Source organism: Amblyomma maculatum, chromosome 1 (genome assembly GCF_055883805.1).
Source record: "Amblyomma maculatum isolate TAMU_Amacu chromosome 1, ASM5588380v1, whole genome shotgun sequence".
Taxonomy (NCBI): domain Eukaryota; kingdom Metazoa; phylum Arthropoda; class Arachnida; order Ixodida; family Ixodidae; genus Amblyomma; species Amblyomma maculatum.
The window spans coordinates 87896723-87918877 of NC_139344.1; the positions used below are offsets into that span (position 1 = coordinate 87896723).

The following is a 22155-nucleotide window of genomic DNA, read 5'->3' on the forward strand; positions in this document are numbered from 1 at the left end:
GAGGGAGGAGGTGGGCCCTCTCCTCCTCTTTCTGCCTGGCGGCGACGGTGTTCGCAGTCACGTTTTCTTGACTCGCTGGCGGCCTCAGCGGCATCAGCCAGTCGCTGCTGTCTCTTCGCCGCGCAGGCAGCGACCCCCCCCCCCCCCCCCTCGTCCCCTCATCCTTTCCTCGTGTTCTCCGGTTGCTGCACGCGCTCCTGCCCCCATCGTTCGCCGCTGAGTGTACCCCCCTTCCCCCGTACCCCTCTTCATGAGAGGCTCCGGTTGCCGAAGCGCTGGCTCGAACTGGGGGGCTGAAAGAAGGGGGGGGGGGGGGCGGAACTGGTTACGAGGCCGACGACGAGGCGAAACCCAGGAACGGGCGCCAAAGAGCTGCGCTCTAAAAAGCGCAGCCGAGCGGCCGGAGAAAGCGCAGGCCCCGCCGAGGTAAGTCAAGCAGCGGCGCTCCCCTGAGCTATCCTGACCCGCGCTCTCTATTCGCATCGCGCGGGTAGGATGCGGCAAGCAGACGGAGCGTCACAGGTGCTACATAGTTCTAGAAGACTTTGCAGAAACAAGAGCGAGGCGGGTCTCGAAGGGAGGCGCTGGAGAATTTTACACCACCGTGCGGAAATGAAGTGACCATTCAGCTATCTGCTCTTTTAGCTTATGAAATACGTACCATTACACGCAACCGTATAGATTTCGGCATATATACGTAGAGTTCAAAGTTTCTGAGCAGGGATTGAGCTATACGAGGCACCACCGAGGAGGGCCTAAAATTGATTTCTGTCGTATGTGGTTCCTTGACGTTGAGTTCCGCGCATTAATATTGCACAGCACGCTTCGGCCATCAAACTCTTCTCACGCTCAACCTGACGAATGTTAGAAAGTATTTGGCCGATACGTTAGCCCATGCCACTGGTGCACTCGCGTATAAATTTCCAAGCAAAAATCGCATCTTCTCTGGAGAGCACGCGAAAAATTAATGTAATACACGCACAAGGCAAAAGGAAGGAATACACAGGACTAAATACGGGTGTCACTGACAGTGACTTATCGGATGAAAGATCAGATTAGCACCTGTATATAACATTTTCATAGGCGCCACATCACAAGAGATTTTGGAAACCAGTATTCAGGAAGCTAACGGACGAGCTGTGAAAGATATTTTATCTCCTCGTTGTAGAAAACAAAAGAAATGCCACTGACGCAATTGTACGTGTCCCGTTTTTCTGGTAAAGAAAGCCTTCAATGATCTCGAGCGGCTTTTTTACCACTTCTGCCTAGGCTTCCAACACGGTGTACAATCGGTTCGAGCAGTACAGCGGCCATACATGGTGCGTGTGCTCATTATTAGCAAGAACTCTTTCGGGCTCCCTGAGTCTGTCATTAACTCAAGATCCCTTATTAGGTTACACCTTCTCACTTCTCCGAAAATGTATATGCTTTGGTCTGGACCCTTGAATTCATCAGTTATAAGGAGTAGCACCTTGTTTTATACTGGTATTCCTTTCCTTAGTCTTGTTTGTTTTTTGCTAATTTAAATGGGTATTAAAACCAACTAGCCCATCAGTTAACTCTGCAATAACTTATTTTCTGATAAAGTGTAGGAAAATCACAAATGCCTACATGATATGTGTTTTGTATGCTCGACAATGCACTGGAACCTTCTTGAATGATTTCAAACTGTCAGTATATGTTTAGAACTATATAGTTTGTATAGCTTTCTTTAGGAATATTGTGTGCCAGTTATTATGCTTGTATATTTTATTTTTGTACATATTACTAGTAATTAGCACTGTAATTCCTTGTAACCTGCATTCTTCATCGATTTGTGCCTGCTGTCTGACGTGTAATTCCGGGTGAAGCCTCGTCAGGAGACATTACAGTCTCGTTTTGCCTTTCCTCGTGGGCGTACTTCATATTGTGAACTTATGACCGAAATATATGAAATGGAAATAAAATAAACCGTGCTCCGGAATATTATGACAGCACCTGTACATTTACAGATCTACAAGCACGTGGGCGTTCTTGCATTTTGCCCAGCGTTGAGCACTGGAGCCCCTTAACCAGTATGCCAATGCGGCGGTATCATATAATGGTTGAATTCTCAAGTAAATCAAGAGCATGATTTCCGTGAAGAAGAAGACCAGCGCAATTAGTTTCATCGGTCTAGCCATTACTGCCGCCGCGATCCAAGAGATCTCGGCTGACGGCTAGAGGGGAGCAATTGGAAGTTAGTTACATGACTCCCTGTCGAATTCTCAGACGGGTGCAAATAAAGTTATTTCTCTCTCTCTCTCTCTTCATGAAGTAGTCACTGAACTATATTGAGTTCGTGGATATAAAATTCGCAGATATCAACTCGGAAAGCGCGCAGTCAAATAAAGGATCGGTTCAGTTATAAGTCACAATGAATTTTTGCTGTGCACCTCAACTTCGTATTAGTTACATCCCGATAGGTAACCACCGCTAACATTAGTAACATCCGTTGAAGGGTTCGATCGCACCTTTGCACTAATACATGCGCCGTGTCTAACAGTATGAGCTCGAAATCAGAGGCAAGTTACTAAAATTTCTTTAAGTCAAGCGTTTGAAACTGTCGGCTTCACTAACAGCTTGTGCAAATAAGCACGCAAAGGGCCGCAGCCTTAGCTGGTTAATGGATCGTAATTTCCTTAGTCGTCATAAGACCGTAATCACTGCGCTGCCACAGTGTTCCTAAATCTATTTCATGCATCGCACGATCATATTACTGACCGGCAAATTCTCTTCATAATTAGTCAAAATTAGCCTAATTTACGCGCACAGCACCTACAGCGAGCTTTTGTTTCTGGCCCGATACCTGTACACCCCTGAGCACTGTAAGGTTTGGCGACGTTCAGGCGTTCTTACGGATATCTTTGCGAATAAGACGCGCGGTGTGCGATTCATTTATATTCGACCGGTCGAACAGCAATGCTTTCGTTATAATCGCGTGAGTAGTGCTCGAGCCGGAGCGTCTGATGGTGCGTGAGCGGTCCTCTTTCTTGATTCGCGGTCGCTGGCCCGGCACGCGCCTTGCTCGGATTTGCAGTGAGCAGTGCTTTAACGGGGCCTGCGCCCACCTGGCCTGGAGAAGGCGCGCCGGTCGTTATTCAGGCTCCTGTGCTGCGCGGTGCTTCGCTATCGCCGGCTCTTCGTCGCGCCGTGAGTGCCGCGTTACTGAGGCAACTGAGGCACAAAAGACGCTGTTAGCGGTGGCCGCCAACGAACGATGCATCAACGTCACCTCGAACGACCCATAAAGGAGCGTGCCCGGCAGCCGGAAACGGTTCTGCAAACTGTGCGCACGAGAACAGAAGCTGTACGCCTCGAGAAAAAAAAAAAGAGAGAGAGAGAGGACGGTCACAAGGAAGGAAGGGAGGAAGGAAGGAGAGGGGAGCTCGCGTACGACCTTTCCTCGGCGTGGCCATAAAATCAGGAAATGGCTTCTCGGACACCGCTACAGTAGCCAGGTCATGCCTCAAGGCGTCAGCGGCGTCGCTGGCTTTGGGAATGCCCTATGAGATACAGCGCCGTGAGCTCAGCACTGACTGAAGAGAAGAACCGCGCACTTATGCAGGCTGTGCCTCGTCTCCATCCGGAGACAGAGAATCGGTGCTCCCTTCTGCACCTTTCGTCACGTCTGCGGAGGAGGCTGCAGGGCTGGCTTACGTGAAACGGCTTGTGTGAGTGAGAAAAAAAAACACCTTCTATGCCAGCTGCGTGTCTCGTAATTACAACAGTAAACGCGCCAGCACTCTCATCCTAACGAGTGGTCGACTAAAGGCTCAGCCAAGTGTGCATGGTTCTACTGATTCCATCCAATTTAGGGTCGCAGGAAGAAGAGGATCGCGCTCTGAGTCCCAGACATTGTCACAGTGTAGAAAGTCGCAATGCTCAAAAGGAGGAAATGTCTTGGAATGAGCAAGTCCACAGTTCCTAGTTGCCTCAGTGTGAAAAACAGACATCCTTACATATCCTGGGTTTAGAGCGCTGCCCTTAGGTTACCATTCGGTGCGTGAACGGCGTCGCGGTTGACGCCGCCGTAGCCGAGGGGCAGCTATAGGATCGTCCAGGTGGCCACTCTATCGCAGTTGGTCATGTCCAACCCGGGGCGAACACTCTACTCGTCATCCCCCAACTCTACGTGGTCATCAGGGACACAAACGTATCGGTGAATTGCAGCGTTGGAATCCTGAGGAACCCCTTAACGCGATCGCGTGCTGCCTTTAATAGCGAAGTTCATTTAGTTCTCTTGACTGAAGTTTGCGTGGGCAGTCATTAACCTTCCTACGTTAAGGCCACTTGATATTCAGGTGAAAGAACAGACATGGCCGCCTGTGACTACCGCGCGAACTGGGACTGTCAGTTGTGGGACCGTTGTGTGCAAAAATATAGAATAAGCTCTAGCACACGCACACACGCACGCACGCACGCACGCACGCACGCACGCAGACATTCGGGAGGCACCAGATTCGATCCCCAATCCCGCTGTGTACCCACCGGGTTTTAATGGGTACAAGCTTTCCCCCGGCTGGTGCTCGGCTCATCTGGAGTGAAATGCTTGGGAAAGGGCTCATGGACCAAATGTAGATGTTATGTAGAATTAGAGCCCATTTCATATTTTTTTTCTTCACGCAGCCATCCTACTACTAACATTACCAGTTATATGCATTTAAAGTCTGTCTCTTCACATCGCAAAACTAAAACACGTGAAGACCAGCGCTCAAAATTTGCATTATGAAGTATAGTAATAATCTGCCAGTTTTATTTCTACTCGTGATTCCCAACCTCTACAGCTGCAGTAGGGTCACTCTTGAGTGCCCATCGGTGTGATCCGTCATCTGTCACTGAATACTCTTACTAAAGCTTCAAAAATATAGCCAGCCGCTAACTGATGCTGACCAGAGTTATCATATTAGCAGCAACAAAGCATCTTCATCTGTGTTCACATACAGGCTCAATAATAGCAATCACTACAAAAGAAGTCAACTCTAAACTGCGAATTCATAGGAAGACGTTGTTCTTGCCTCTTTTCGGTTGCCTAACTGCAGCCGACAGCAGTGTGATTTGATAGCTGGACGACTGTATCGTTGCAGATACTGCTCAGTAGAGGAAAACATTACAATCAGCTCATCCCCCCCATTCCTCTCCCCGCCCCCCTTCCCCTTCCCATTATGACTGCAGTATTTAGGTAGCGGCAAACAGTGCCGGTAATCTTCCAGAGCAAACCTTTGCACACTCCACCTGCAACCCTAACGAAAACTGATAGTTTCAGTTATGGTGACAATTCCGCAACTGCTGTCCGAGCGATCGCGCTAATCGCTGCATCGGTTCTTATAAATCACGGTTAAAAACAAACTCACTTCGTAGTCGTGACAGCCTCAATTGCGCCAACCTTGTAATACCTTGCGGACGACAAGGAGTCGTGTTTTACAGTTCACGTTTCAAGAGGTACCATAATGTCAGGCAGGACCAAAAAGGTGTTACTGACACAGACTCCCAGAAGGCTGCGTGTTGACCGCCAGGCAAAAACATACGATTGTCAAAATACCCGCTAATGTCCCAGGTTGAATGCCAGCTAACAGCCACAACAAAACGAGAGAATCGAACAAAGGCGTGTAGCGGAATACCACGCCCTTGGCTAGGTCCGCCCACAAATAGAAGCATTCGGACACACCAGAAATGCTGACGCCTGAAAGCCTTGCAACAACTCCCACCCCAATACACGCAAAAGTCTCATTGCGGTTGATGGTAATAGGAGGTCGATCGATTTTGCTCTTTTACGCGCGGTGGGCTCTTGCAAAATACTAGCGACGCCGTCTCGTGCCTACAGGCTCCAAAGCGAGCCAACTATGGTGTAGTCTCCAGCGTCAATAAAGCACTCTCATGAAGTAAGACTATGGGCCTCATTAGGGTGGCCTGTTGTTTGCCATAAATTGATTCACCGATAACTTTGACAATGTGATGCCAGTCCACGCAAGTCAGGTCTCGACTGACCGCTATTAATTCTGCCTCCTCAAAAGAAAATTAAATTTCACATAATCAGACATAGATGATAACAATAAGACATAAGCACAACATCCCTGCTCTTCGGCGTTAAGTGTTAATACTTATATTTTCCCCAAGTTTCTGCAGGCGCCTATACCTTCTACCGCGCTTTCCTTTACTAACCTTAGAATAGGCCAATTATGTGATAATAAAATGGCAGAATACTTAGAAATTGCATGACAGCCACTGCTGTAACGCGATATGTTTCGCGTAGTGTTCTACTTGGGCAAGAAAACTTTTAGCTGCGTTCTGAAAGGAGGAAATGTAAAATACCAACCCTAAGACAATCTTAGCCATTAGCACGGTACCTTCGAAGCTGCGAGTACAAACACATATCTGCTACCACTTGTTTTTTTTTTTTTTTTTTTTTTTTTTTTACATCTTATTTGAGTCTGTTTTCTTGACGCAGAAGCTAAACGCGGAAACACAGAACGAGAGAAGGACGGGGAGAACGCTGACTGGCAACTGAAAATCTTATCCCGGAAATACAGTCGAAGAAAAGAACCTAACTTTTCAATGTATGTTTCTGCACTAAACGCCTGTGTCAAAATTCAATACCAAATTGGGGATGCAGGTTCGATCCCGGCTTTTGCGGCAGCTTTTCGATAGAGGCGAATGCAAGGCAACCATGTAGTGTGCGACATCACCTCAGGTTGTCCAAATTTCTGGAGCCCTTCATTACGGCTTCCTTCATAGCCTGAGTCAAAGTATCCGATGTTAAACTACGAATTCCGACTCAGCGAAGAATCCACATTACCGGGCCTGCTTAACTACATCATCATAAAAAGAGATGACATGATATCGAACCTGCATTGAGCCTTCAAGACAATTTCGGCTTCAAACATGTTTTTCTAGTTCATTTGTTAGCTGAAAAACTTGCGTAATCCTTCGCTAGCCGTTTGCAATAAGTTTTAAAGCGAATTTACAGGAAGCGATATGTGAAGCCAGAATGAGGGATCAGTTCCCCAAGCAATGTCATTTATACGCTAATTAGAACTTGGAGAAACATGCATCAGGATGAAAGGCGCGCTGAGGCATCACAAGCGAAGTTAATTAACGGTGATCTGCCCTTTGCATTCCCCATCCACGACTGGTTTACCGTGTTCTCATACAGCGCTGTACACACGGCTGGCGAACAGCCTTAAGAGTCTGAGCCCGCTCAGGTATACGCGGCAGAACAGTCTCCACGGCTGCGTTTATATATAGGGAGTCCTGACCCATACAGAGCAGTCTTGGAATACAAAAAAAAAAAAAAATGGAGGAGGAATACATACATATACATATATATATACATATATATATATATATATATATATATATATATATATATATATATATATATATATATATATATATATATATATATATATATATATATATATATATATATATATATATATATATATAATAACGCCGCCGAATTAGCTAAGTTGGTCGAATGCGAACTGCATGTGCTCAAGCATGTGAGATATAAATTCGCTTTCTGTTTGAGGCTAGGGTTTCAAGGTCAGGCTTCAGGCAAAGATTGGCGAAGTCGGTGGCTGGGTATCTTAGTGGTATAGCGAAGTATAAAATTTTGAGACCGCTTAACGCACCATAGGAGGGCGATGGGACGGCTTGTTATAGGTCCATCGCTCACGAATGGAAGTGAAGGAACACGACGACAAAAAATGAACAGCGCGAGAGGGTGGCAGCAGAACACGCAGGGTGCTCGGCTGCTGCGATAGGCACCAGCTTCCGTAGTGGCTTCCAACAAGAAATTACTGAGTATATCTGCATCGAAGGTTTTTCTTCTCTATTTTTTTTTTCACGAGTTCGGCAATGCTATGCTAGGTTGGACAATTGCAACTTCAGGTTATGCAAGCCACATTGTTATTGGTCGGGTTGGACCGTTTTAAGAAGTTCTTTCATATTAAATGTTACCGGTGGTCAATGCGGTTCATGCGGAGCTGTATGCGTTACTGTTTGGATCTGCCATCCGTTTGTGTCTCCTGTACACAGCTCAAGCTTTTAGATGTCCGTTTTGCGCCTTTGAATTTGGTTTCGCCACCGATTTGTGGTATATAGAGAAGCTTATCGAGGAGTCTGGGTTTGTGATGGGTGGAGGCCTTTGGAGAGTGGAGGATGGTTTGTTAGCGGCCGGTGGACGCTAGTGTGGGGGCGGATGCACCTTCCGGGCCAGGAATGCTACCGGAAGGTGGACGCTTTGCACACTAACTCCAACATCATCAAGGACGCTTTTTGAGATAATGAGCGCTCTATTGTGAACACGTTAAAAGCTGAACTTTAACGTGTTTGTATAAGCCTGTTTTTTTCATCCATACATCTCACACCTGCCATAATTCATTATTGCACTTCTGTATAACCAAATAGGCCGCTTCAGGTGACAGTCTTCAAACTCAGCCTTGCCCACTACCCTGCAAATAGGCGCAGTCGCAGAAATGGGACTTTTTTCTGTCTGCAGATTATGATTCGCTTTCCTAAGTCCTTATACTTGGCCTTTAGGTTGACCGTAGTATACGCCACTCACATAGGCGTAACGGTTACTGATGTGAACGTTCGTGCCTGACTCAGATATCTAGACAGAAATCTCGGTCTCTGATTAAAGCGGCTTTAGCTGTTTGTTTGTCTGTTTTTCTTGTGCTGCAGGAACTACCTGCTCCGAGCGTCATGTGTTCATGGTCTTACCAAAGTCCTCTGTCCCTTGTGTCGAATAGTAAACAAAATTCTTGACTAAAAATAACGGCCAACAACGCAACGTCACGCTTTAGGAAGCTACTATAGCACATTACCGATTCTATCCAACGGAGCTTTCGAGCAGTTAAGAAGTCCACTATAAGAAAGCACCGAACTTTTCTCTCGTGTGTCTTGTGCCCGGTGCATGGAACACGGGATAAGCTCGTTCTCATCTGAATAAGCAGCTTTACTGTCAACTGGTCCCTTTGTGTGTCGGAGCCATCACTCAGAGCGACAATAACGATCTTGCGAAACTAAAAATAGCAGCCTAAGGTCTGCAGATCATGTGCAAGCAAGCGCAAAGAATTTATAAGCACTGATGGTGTGAAAACAAAGGAAATAATTTTCGCGGCAGAAATATGCATGCAGGCAAACGAAGATACAAGGTGTATTTGTTTTTGCGCCCAACACAATGATAGGATGGGCATCCAAACAGCGACCAAATTGTGTTTTTTCGTGGTATCAGCCTCCTGCGATCGCATATATTATTGATATGTCCTATTATGACGAAGAAACGGACATTTGCTCCAAGAGAACGTGTAAGTAATGGTTGATGCGTCACTATAGTATCGGATGGTTTATTAAGGCCGTGATTTGGGCTAGTTGATTCCGACTGGAGTACAACACTGATGCAAGCTTGGTCAAAACGAAGCATACATGGGACATTAGCTGGTGATCTGGTTAGTTGTGTTCGTCTTGCCTCTTTTCGCGCTGTATATAACTACGAATACACCTCGATCGTTCCTTGCATCCCAGAGATGCACACCCGCATTTCCTCGCGCGATCAATTCACACTCTGCGAACTGAAAGCCAGTGCGGGAGCGCTTTTTCTATAGTATGTTGTGCTGAACATTTAGCGCTCGGCACGCTGAATTTTCTGCAGTGTTCACTGGTATACGGCCTCCTTCAAAACCAAAATGCTGACCTTAGAATGTTGCTCTGTAATGAATCAGTAGAGAGAAAGTCTCTCTCTTTTCTTAGGAGGCGATGTCTATAATGACGCAAATAGTGGCTGCTTTGCAGCTATTAAGGCGGTCGAAGCAAGAGGCTTGAATTTTGGGGGTAAAGTAATCAACTATTTAAAACAGAAGCTTGGGCACGTTTTTTCGCGCTGTTCTACAAAATAATCAACTATTCCAGTTTCTTGTGAATTAGGCACCCTAAGCTTCATACGATTCAGGCTATACGCTACCAGGCGTATAGTCTACTTATTCACCGATAACACTCCTCTTTAATCTGGTTTTATCAAATATCAGCCCTTGGTTAGTTCTGCGCATTTGCAGCAAAATCCATATCTCTCTAGGAAGCATAGGGACTCATCAACGTTAACTATTCGCTGATGTCAGTAGAAATGACTATGCGGACATTGCTGCTGCTGTGTCTGTTTCTGACTTTAAAATCTTTAAACAACGGATCTCACAGAGTGGCTCTTGAACCGCCCTGCCGGTTTAGTAATCACCCAGTCGCTCTTCGCTATAAACACAAGAGACTCTCGCTTTGCCCACGCCTCATCCGTTCGTCACTACAACCACTTTCTGCGCTTCTTAACGGGCCAGCCAGTAACCATGAGAAGTCTCATGTCTGCTTGCATGAGACGACTTCATTCAGAAAACGAGTCACGAGCGCTTTTTGTAATTCCCAGCTGCAGCGTCAGTGTTTGTGTTCAAGTAATCATCGCCGTGTTAGATTCTTGAAGAGTATAGTTCTTTTGCTGCGAGTCTTTGAATTATACACAGGATTCTCTTTGATGCGACGACCTCGTAATTTGTTCGCTCTAGTATCTTTCTGCCTCTGCATGCTGTCGCGTTACCTGCATACGCACTTCAATAAATCGCGATTCGCGCACGGACTCTTCGGTCTGCATGTCCTCGCCAAAAGTAGCTCCGAATTTCGAATTCAAATCAAGTAAACACTTTGCGAAATGTAGCGCTCTTCGCTGATACTTCTGGGAAAGCTACGGACTTAAGTAACTGCCACATGTTTTTGTCGGCATTCCGTCATCTACACATGCATTTTATAAGATGCTTTCATCATCTGTGATACACGTAAATTCCCCGCTCTGCAGTCTGCACCGCCTATATTTATGTAGAGAGTTTTTGAACCCCAACTTGTCATCGAGACGCCACTTAACGAGGAGAAAGAACGTGCTCATAGTGCGCGAGCAACAACTCTGCTTCGGGGTTCCTCTGCTACCTTTGCTCTCCGAATCCCCATCGACTTGTCAGAGCGGTACTTTTCAACGGCAGCGTATACCCCAATCAACTCGGAACACAAAAGCCATCTCGCCAAAAGGCGGCTACGCACGCTCTCTGCCCACGCGGCGAGATTGCACAGTCTAGTCTGCGAGCAAGAATAAATTTTGGAGCCTATTTATATATACTATACTCAAACTCTTTTTCTCTATTTTTGTTACTTCCAGTTGCATTGTCTCCTGATGTTTGCTTTAAAAGTGTGCGGCCTTCGCTAGCGCGAAAGGAAATATCGGCGGCGTATAAAGAATATTTTCGAAAAAAAAAAATATACCGCATGAACGACCACAACGTGACAGCATCGTTTACCCGTTACAGACGAGCGAGACTACGACAGGAACTTGTGTACAACCCAAAAGAGACATGGAGCCACACGCCAGTGTCTCCTGTACCCAAAGTGACTTGAATCGCCTACGGCGTATAGGAATCGCGTCGGGGAGACGGTGAAAGTGTTAATTTACGTGAAGCATTGTTTTCTGTAGGACAGGACATGTAGTGCGAAGAGAGGATAACCGATGGTCGCTGAGGGTAACAAACTAGATTCCAAGGGAAGGAAAGCGTAGCAGGGGGAGGCAGAAAGTTAGGTGGGCGGATGAGATTAAGAAGTTCGCAGGGGTCAAGTGGATGCAGCTAGCACAGAACCGGGTTAAGTGGAGAAAAATGGGAGAGGCCTTCGCCCTGCAGTGGGTATAATAAGGCTGATGATGATGATGATGATGATGATGATGATTGTTTTCTGTGTCATTTTCTCGACCCTTCACTGTCTGAAAACATTTGTGACCTTGACCGGCACACAGGTGTCAACGTTTCAGTTTTTGCCCGCTTAGAGAAAAATTAGAGGCTCGCGTATACTAGCCAGTTTTTTTTTTAAATACAAAGTGAAAGAAACTCTGAGACGAATTGCAGAGCGAAATATGGAGCTCATTAGCCGGATAAATTATGTTAAGCGGACGGCCGTATGTGTTACTTAGCACTAGTAATTAAAATACAGTCTTCATAAGCACCTAGGATTTAAAAATATATATACTTATTAAGAAAAGAAATTCGGTTTTACATTACGAATGAAGGAAACAGAACAGTTCGCTATGCACAAATGCTACAGGCTTTAAAAAAGGTATTGAATTTTTATTGTTATTTATAATGAGTTTTCTCATAAATTTTTCTAAGTTTCCTTATAAATGTTGAGTGTGTTGAGTGACTGGAGCTACCCATAGGATACCACTACCGCATCCAATCTTTTGTATTTTGCAATGTACGTTAGAATTTTAGGTTCTGAGTAAACTTTTCAAAATTCTTATCCGATATTTTTAAGCCATTCTAGTTAAAGCACAATTCCTCTGCTCGCGGAACCGGGAGCTAGCTCAATGTGATATTCTTACAAGCCTGATCGGTCTGGTGCTGCTTTTTTTACGATTGCTGTAAAGTGTTCATCTTCGTCGAGCCACAAAAAACGCCCGCCGAGAGGAGTTTGCTATACGTTGATCTCAATGCCAATGGCAAAACAAAATAGTGACACTGGACTGACTGGCCTGCGACCAACCGAGGCAACGATGGAAAGTCACCACCCACGCTGTATTTCACGATCAAACGTAACATTTAGGAACGAATAAAATGAGCTCGACCGTAAGTTGTCATTTCTTTGCCGCATAAACTTTACCGCGAAGGCTCCCATAAAAGCCGTGTTTATTACATTTTTCGTCCCCGCGGATCCGGAAGGCAAACAAAAAAGCTGCACTCATATCGCGCTGTACGACGGAACGAGAAGACAAAACTGCTGCGTAACCGGTTCTGGGGAAAAGAAACTTGGCGTAGGGCGAATGAAGGCGGCCTGTTACCCCCGTGGGCGTGACGAGCGAAAGTAAGAATTTCTCTCACTGTCACAGAAGTTGGCCGAACGACGCGTCAGCCGTGCACGCTGGCAAAGAGCCCCTTCTGCGATGCAGCCGCATACACAGGTTACAATAGAGTAATATCGATCCGTGACGACAAAAGGATGAACAAATAAAAGCTTCCCACTACTGACAGTTTTTAATTCAGTGGTCCTAGCTTCGTCCCATACGGCTCCTGTCGCTACTCTTTATTTTATACGTAGAGGCGCTTGTCTCCTCACTCTATTTTTTTTTTTTTCATCGTCTCCCCAGCACTCTAACCCCCTTAAATCTTGGAATACGGAAACCTCTGCCATTTCAAAACTTGGCAAAGCGTTGAAGACACGTATCGAGTTTTGGGGAGTAATGCGCGGGCGGAGACAGCTGTCAGCCGCGAATATACCCGTGGAAGCAATAATACAGAGTGCTTGTGTTAAGGTGTGGTAAATTTCTTAGACACTCATAATTATTTGTGTGGAACAACTACGATGATAGCATGCTTTGATGCTCCTAGTAAGAACCCTGCTTGTTCAGTAGAGCCCCGCCGCGGTGGTGCAGTGGATGGGAGACTCGACTGCTGTGCCGAACGATGCGGGATCGAATCCCAGCCGCCGTGACAGCTTTTTGATGAAGATGAAAAAGAAATAAGGCGACCGTGTGCTGTGCGATGTGAGTGCAAGTTAAAGAACCACAGGTGGTCGAAATTTCCGGAGCCCTCCACTACGGCGTCTCTCATAGCCTTGGTCGCTTTGGGACGTTAAACCAGATAAACCAATTAAACCCTTCAGTAGGCTGAACGCTTTCACTGTTCTTCCTCCCCCTTTGTCTGATGCGGTAATTCAACCAGCTACCTTATAAGCCAATAATTGGTTCATTCATTCATTTAGTTAGTTCATACTAGGTGTAAAATACCCAAGAAAGAGGGAAGAAAGTTCGTTATAAAGTGACGTTTTGCAAGAGCTATAATATGATAAAACCCACACCGAAGAATAAAAGCCATATACTTATGTCTTCTGCATGTTGTTAGCAATGATATAGTTACCAACTTACCAGTAAACTGATGACGCAAAAGTATAAGAACAAAGGTACAACCGAATCTCGAAAGGTCAATGGTTGCGTTGATACGAATACTAAGAGCATGGTCGGATACTGTCAAAAAAATTTCGTCCTCCGATATTAAAGCTCAGATGAGCGAGCGTAACCCAAGCGTGAGCAACAGATTTTTAAGAAATGCGTAGACATCAGTGAGAAAAAAAAAAAAAACAAGCAAAAACTTATGAATCGTGCGAACAGGAAAAAGCGCGAAGGGAAGATAAATTGCTTATTTAACGGGGTAGATATGCACTGGTCGCTTAGCCCCATGACAAATAGGCAACGAGGACAAAAGACCAACCGAAAGCTGCTTTTCACTGTGCTCCCGAGCGCATCGACGGATCGACTTCCGCATAAAAAATGGAGAAAAGATGCCGTGGGAGGAAGGACGAAATCCTCAACTTCGTACCCGTAACATGGCAGAAACACGATCGTTGTATACCATCAGCAATTCGCATCAAGTTTTCGCCGATGGCAGATGTAAATCCAAAATTTGTAGTTCCAATTACCGTATCCAGGTGTTTATTAAGGACGCAGCGCGCGGCTGCTGGCGTCGCTTGCACACTTGCTGCCAATAAGTGTGCAACCAGTCTTGTGTCCGCTGACAGGCATCCACGCGTGAGTGCGGCCCCGGTGTTATTCGAAGCGCCTGCTTTAGCAATATGCGGACGCTAGAAGGACGCTGTAAAAAAAAGGCAAGTTACGAGCAACCCGCTGACGAAAATGAAAGCGGTGCATACCACGAGCTGCTGCGTGGTTCCCTGTTTTGGTGACACCTCTCGCCCTGTAGGACAAGTAGGATCGCCACGGATAGAAACTATAGGTAGGCATCAAGACAGAAATGGTGACTTCGAACCCTGTTCTTGGCAGCAGGCGCCGCTGGAGGTGACGTGGTAATGCAGCCTAATTGAAGTTCTCGCGGTGTACAATACTCTTGCTCTCAACAGTGCAAACGAAAATTGCAGAGATGGTATGCCTGTTCAGTATAGAGCGATCCGACAAACCGGCAGCGCAAAACAAGGCCACGCACAGGAGTAGCAGGGAGTATGAAGCAAAGCTTAACTATGGATATCAACTTTCTGGAAATCTGCATGAAAACAAAACTCAAGTTTTCTTTACTTAAGTACAAAACAGTACTGTCCCACCTCCTCACTCCGTTTCGTTTAGTAACTGCTATGTTGGCGCATAAGTTCTTGCGATCACCGTACAATAACAAGATTGAAGGAGCTCACTCAAACAGGTGATTGAGTGAGCTCATTCGTGCATTTCACCTTTAATACTTGCTCAAACGGCATCACTCAAATATGTAGAACACTTTGTCAACGCTGTTTGCGATTATGAGAAAGACCAGATCTTGCAGTAGAAATATAAGCGACTTAGTGATAAGCGGAGTGGCATTTCTTGAGTAGGCAGGGTCATTTCACTACTATAAGTGACGAGAGGTGACGATCGAGATAAGAGGAAAACTTTGTAAAGTGTTGGTCTCCAAAATAAAGCGCCGCAAGAGCACACAGCCATCGTCAAACGCAGTGGCAAGGTACTGAGGAAAAAGTACTAGTGCACGTGCTACATGATTTCCCAGTAACAGGCAGGTGCGAAAAGTGGTCATGCGTAGAAAGTGTTGAGAACTAAGGTCAATCGCAGTGTGAACTGTAGCACAAGTTCTTTATGGGGAGGAGGCGTCTCGAGCTGTTTCCGACACTCGACAAGCGATCGACCCTCCTTTACTCGACAGACGCTGTAGCATTTATGTGCTTCGGTCACTGGGTTCGCGGAATGATTTCTAGATGCCGGCGCTCACTTCACGCTTCCCGCATCGCTACAGCTCCCGCCGTGCAAACACGCATGTTTGTCCACGGTGTCCAGGGACGAGAGGGTACGCACACAGGGTCCTCGTGGTTGGCCCTCTCTTCGGGCGGTCGTATACATATAGGGCTGTGGCCCCGTCCAACTCATGACAGTCAGTTCGAGGACAGAGTTGGGGAGCTCACATTCTACTCTACCTTTAAACGAGGTTTCATAACGGTTGCCCGAGCTCTTCTTTCTGAAGGGCCGATACTGCACCCCCCGTATAGAGTAACGCTTCTCCCACCCCTCGTCGCGCCGTAAAGTCTACGGTCAGTGACTTTTCGAAGGATTGCGCAACAACGAGACGATGAGATGTCACCCTAGTCGACGCCTGTACGAGCCACGCGGGTCGCGCCGAGCGCTCTCAGAGCACAACCGTTGGCTCCTGGCGTTTGCTACATAGTTGAAAGCGAACTCGATCAAGCAGGTGCGCTGCTATTTCATGTATACCCTGCCAACTATAAAAAAAAGAAGAAACGAAGTCACAGAAGCGTTGATGTTGCATTCCCCGAAATGTGATTTTTTTTACTTGAGTTAGCAGCATTTTTTGTTGGAAAGTAGCGCGGCGCGTATTGCGTGAAGCCATTTTATTGAGCACTAAGGTGAAATCGATTCGATCTTTTTATTGTTCTTGAGCGCGAAGGTTTTTCCCCTTTTCTTTATAAAATTTCGACACAGTGGTGCGGTTAATGTAAATGCAACTGTTGTTTTTAGAACAAAGCAATGGGGGGGGGGGGGGGGGGGGTATTCTGTTTTTTATTCGTCTAAACTATAAGATTACGTTGGACTCATGGCCGTGACGGCGATGTTCTGGCGCTGACAACCAGTGCGCCGTGACAACTCTCCGGTCAGGTTCATTGCTGTACTTTGCATGGGCGCTGACGGCTTCTGCTCACATTCAATAAAATTTATTTCGTCATGTTTTTGTGTGTGCTTGTGTGTCTGTGTTGTGCAGGCGTACCAGCGTTAAGAAGTGGTTATGTGCCTTTGCTTTTGTTCTATTGCCAAGCTGATGGGGACGAAAAAACGTTCCTCCGAATAAATCTTATCAATTTGTTGCAGTCAGAGAGTTGTATCCAGGTAGTATATATTGTCGCCTTTTACGTAATCGTGGTACCCTCTCCAAGCGTGGAGTATTACTCCGTGAAAAAAAAAAAAAAAAAAAGAATTCCTAAAAATAAATTTTCAAAGTTTCTTGCGTTGCGCTATTAAGCATACTCCTCGCACTTTCGTATAACCTTACGACCTTTGTTATCCTGAGAGCCTAAAAATCGATGGCGCTAAGCGAATGTGCAGTATGTTCTCGCTCCCTCATTTGAAATATGGTTATTTAAGAAGATGACCTAGTTCAACGTACAGTGCTATCTTTAATAATGACGAATGCGTAAGCTTAACAGCTAGGCTTTCAGCACCGCCATTATGACGCAAGAGCGTTAAAGGGCCCTTTACTCAGGTGTTAGAGAAAAATCCCAGGTATGCCGCTGGCAGGTGGTACCTGGTAGCTGGCATGACCGAGCACTGACTCATTGATGGCTTGTGCGACTTAATGAGACCACATGATATCAGAATGGTGGGGGCAGCTGCCAACCCAGGTTGCTTATTTGAGGTGGGAAGGTGGAATAAGAATTAACCTTACAGTGCTCTTGGATGGCCAGTCAGACACGCTACTCCTAGCCTACGCATTCACGTTCATATGGCTCGGTTAAAGCGAGGCTGCTTTATATGCAGGATGGTTGCCTAGCCGCTATCGCGTCATACTCTTTAAAGCATAATTAAAGTGCCCGCATCATTTCTAATCGTTTAATTTTGGGCAGAAAATACGCCAGACAAAGAAATTCTGCCTAAGACGCGTAGTTAATTCTCTTTTCCTTTCGGCAAGCTTATCGTAGCTTGTTCAGTAAAGAGATATTGAAAATGCGGGAATTTACGCATTTCAGCATGGACGCAAATAGAGGATATAATTCTGCCCAATTTCAAAGCGAGGAAAAGATAACCGGTCGCTCATAAAACAGCATGATACAGCTCGCCTGCTGCGTCTAGATAGATTCAAACAATACAAATAATTACCCCCAATGAAAAAAAAAAAAAATAAGGAATGGGTTTGCATGTTCCGCTCTCAAATCCACTGGCCAAATAGGTGACCCGACTTCGGCATCGAACAGAATTAATGACGGTACGATGTTTAACTTTTCATGGTGCTGGCACTAGCGAACTAAAGCCTGTTATTCAGCCGAAGAAAGGGTTCTGAGAAGCTGAACATTGGTTTACTGAATGCACTTGGAGTGAGAGAAAAAGGCGTAATTATCCGGAACTCTACCTTGCATTCTAGGAAACCGACATTGTGGTGAAATCTAATTATTACACGTTATGTGTATGCTCTCGTGTGTCCCGAGTATTTTGGTTTTGAACTTGGAAAGAGAGCACAGACTCCTGAAAACACTACAGTGCTAAAATGGGATGTTTTCTGCCCTTTTGTTAAATGCTTTATGTCAAGGGTACTTTGGTCGTATGCAGAAGCAGCTTTGGCTGAACAAACACAGCATCCCTGATGAAAGGTGCATACACAGGCTAAAAACAGAAGGGCCCCCCCTGATGAAAGTTCCGCCAGCCACGAGAATTCATTAACTGAATGCGATATGCATTCACTGGCACTAGTAGCGGTTAACGCTAAGTCGGAGTGATCAAGTGCTGAAGTAAATATGATTTTTTTTTTGTCCCACACTAAGTGCTTCATTCTGATTTGTCGTCCTGAAGATGGTGACATTCGTATAAGCATGCCATGTTTGGGAGATGTATTAGCGGTATGCATGACAATAAGGTAAGGTTTCTGGGTCGAAAAATCACGCGACAAGCATATCATCGAGTCTAATAAGAGGGCTGCTGCGCGAATTTCAGGCGCGAGTTGCTGGCTGATGCAGAAGGGGAACAGCGGTTGCACCACGGTCGTAGTAACGCTGCCCTTTGACGATCACGAGCCTAGCCGCACGACGCAAAGATTTCACGCTCCCACAAGTAATACGTCGCCACGTGTGAGAAGTTTCCGCCAGTAGCCATTGGCAGCATTGCCGCAAGCAGCCGCGCAGCGAGTGAGCATATAGCGCTGAGATTTCTTCGCTGCACCGGGTGGTAGCGGAGGGACAGCTTCCTGTGTGCTGTCACCGCGCCAGCTCTGAACGTGGCTGCTCACCGGAAGTGCGGAATTGGAAATGTATTGTCGATATGATAGGAACCGCCGGCCGCAGAGGTGCCGCAATTCAGACAGACGAAGTAGTCCTGAAACTTGAAAGCCTGCATGGGTGTCAGACTTGTCTGGCGCTTAGTACTGTCCCAGAAAACAGGGCTGACGTGATCGGCACCAGAAGAATTCTTCGGGTAAGCGGTATGAACTGTGCTTCATCCGAATAACCTCGATTTATTACTGCCATCATTCATCTCGTGGAAAAAAAAATGAGACCCTGACGAAAGGCCTCGACGCGATAATGAACTCACTCTCAATAGCTCACAAACGACACCAAGAAAAGTGAAGGACGTTCCGCGTGTTCTTTCAACGAGTTCGTACGCAGCGGGACATTTTAGGCTGCTGGGGGCGATCAGCCTCTGCACGATGCTCGGCCTGCCTCGTTACGGAGAACGTAAAGCTGCTGCTCACATGTGCGCCCTAAATACGAAACCGTTCTGCGTTCCGCAATATCTTTCATTGCCATGAAACGTGTGCCCTTGGTGCCTTCTCCAGGTCATCATTCAGCTCTAGCCTTCTGAAGCGACGGAAGCACTGCGGCGCGCTACCCACCTTCGCCGACGGTCGCCGAGCAGGTGGCCCTCGCAATGCCATCGTCGCATCGCCGCCTTCATTAGAGCGGACGTTAATCCAAAACACCGAGTCATACATCGTCGGCATGCTGCAGCAGCAAAGGGTGGGGGTTCACGGATGGACCCTTTCTCGCGCCTCTCACCACGCAGCTGGCCCGTTCTTCGAACAGCGAGCAACATGTTAAAAGTATACCGAACAAGGGGTACGTGGAAGGTGGCAGGACAGACCTCTCTGCGGCACAGCACCCCAAGACCGATCACAAAAACGATGCGGAATAAGGTCTTGGGTACCGTACTCGGAAGGGGCAGTGTCGATTCGTACACGGCGTGGTATTCTCGAGGGACCGTCCTTCCCGCGCCCAGCATTCATCGAAATGAAGACGCGGCGTATGATGAACTGTCTGCAGCGCAGCCAGCCTGCGCTGCAGGCAATTTTCTCTACGGAAACAGCAATTTCCTCGGTTGCCCTTTCATCGCCCTTTGAGTGATCTGGTCCCTTCGTAATGCCACAGGCAACGAAGTTGGACCACAGTGTGTCCTCCGTCATCTACTAAGTTACGCAAGGCAAACCAATGTAACATGTATTTTTTTTCCCTGTGCGGCGGACATCAAGAATGACGTGTTCTTGTTATTGCATTCCTGACCATTTTGGCACTGCGCTTGCTCGGTGCTTTTAGGAGCTCCTACTACAAAAAAAAAAAAAAAAAAACATAAACTGTATTGACACCGTTAATATGTAGCGGTGGAAAAAAAAAAGAACAAGAAACTATAGGGTTGTTTTATATTTCTGTGTAATTTATTTGCAACGCATCGCACTGGGAATTTCACGACTATACTGTGATATACAGAATATACCGAATACACGTTTAGTAACGATGGCAATGAACGTATGAATGCTTTTTAATTGAGTGTTTCATTGAAAAACCGAGGTAGCGCTATAATTAAATGCTAGCATTCTGAGGCAAAAGAGGAACGTCAGCAAGAGAGTATTTCCAATAAAGCGATCTTTTCATGGTGACGACCTGTAGCAACTGTTTATTACCGCTCAACAATATATTTTTGCATATAAAGAGCAGCATAACTTTATAGCCAAAATGTATACATCGATTAGTAGACGTACTTCTAGCGCGGGGCCTCAGAAAACGGCTGTCGTCATCGCTCATGGAGTTGGTTCGCTTGGAAACTCTTCCCCTATTTTATGTGCACTTAGTAAGAGCTTGCGGATATGATTAAATCTTCTTTATTATTTCGTGTGTGCCCTTCTCGAGCTAATAACAGATGAGATCCTTGAAGAATGTATTGCTAGTTTGCAGAGTTTCGACGCTAGAAGCAACACCTGTTATGATGCCTCGCGCTCGGTTCTTTCTTTCCTGTCATTTTTTCCCGTCAGTTCTAAGATGATATCGCGGTGGTCATTAATTAAAGAAGAGCTTAAGAAACAAAGATGTTAAGATGTACAAAAAGACACTAGCGCAAGTGTTGCCTTGCTGCCATCTGTTCGAGACCAGAAGTCCGAAGACAAACAACATGTCTCCAGCTTGCGATATCAAAATAAATGGCATTTACGCGCTGCTGTTTGCATTTAATACTTGCATCATGATACTTAGTTACCTGAAGCTCTCTGCATAATACCTCCGTGTATCAGTAAACGTTGCGCGAACTGTTTAGTGTCATTAGAATTATTACATGCCTTCAAGTAAAGCTGCTCCCAGTTACTCTGTTGAAGCCCATGAGCTTATTACAGTCTCTGCACCAATAATAATGCAAAGCCGCATGGTCACTTTCTCCCTGAGACCATATTCAAACGGCATCAAGTAACAGCCCCATCGAGTTGACAAAAAAGTTTGAAGACAGCCAGCGCTCATGTCATTTCAGGAAAAAAATAAAGATCAGTGAGCGTTCGCCGTCGCACCTGCAGGGAATAATGCGCTTGCTTACCCTGGGCGCTGCTGGCCGAGACCTGGACGGGAGGCGCGCGCTCGACCTGGGACTGCGAGGAGGCACGTTGCAGCTCGGCCATGGCGCGCCGCGAACTCTTGCCGACGGCCCGCGGCCCAGACTGTCGAAGCACGGAGCGCGCGCCGCCGCCACTGCCGGCCGACGGCAGCGCCGCGGGGTTCCCACCCGGGGAAGCCGCGAGCGCGCGCCTCCGATGCCGCCGTGAGTGTTTGTTTGTGTGCGCGTTTACGCGACGCCCGGTTTACTGACGTCAAGTGAATGCGCGCGGCGCACACGCTGTCCAATTGCCCCTGCCGCTGTTCAGGGGTGCATTAATTCCATGTCCGGGCGCGCTGAAGGCGCTGTGATTATCTGTCGGTGTCAGCGATGGTAGCCCGCGGTGCTCGGACTGTCTCTACAACTTGTGCATTTTTTTTACTTTTATGGCGCTGTCGCACTATACTAGTCGTTTGCTGAAAAGGCGAACGTCACGGAGCACAGCGTGACATTTAGCACCGCGCTTTATTTCTGACCTATCGACGGTTGTCACTTCGGGC

General features: G+C 46.6%; 1 protein-coding gene across 1 annotated transcript in view; it reads right to left on the bottom strand.

Annotated features, from left to right (window-relative positions):
* LOC146203097 (synaptotagmin-15-like) overlaps positions 1–21837 on the bottom strand; it is a 319979-nt gene extending 298142 nt beyond the window's left edge. The window contains exon 1 of the mRNA XM_084588526.1: positions 21599–21837. Within this exon, the coding sequence (XP_084444652.1) occupies positions 21599–21680 (82 nt within the window). The 5' untranslated portion in view covers positions 21681–21837. The remainder of the gene's footprint in view (positions 1–21598) is intronic.
* Between the last annotated feature and the right edge of the window lie 318 nt (positions 21838–22155).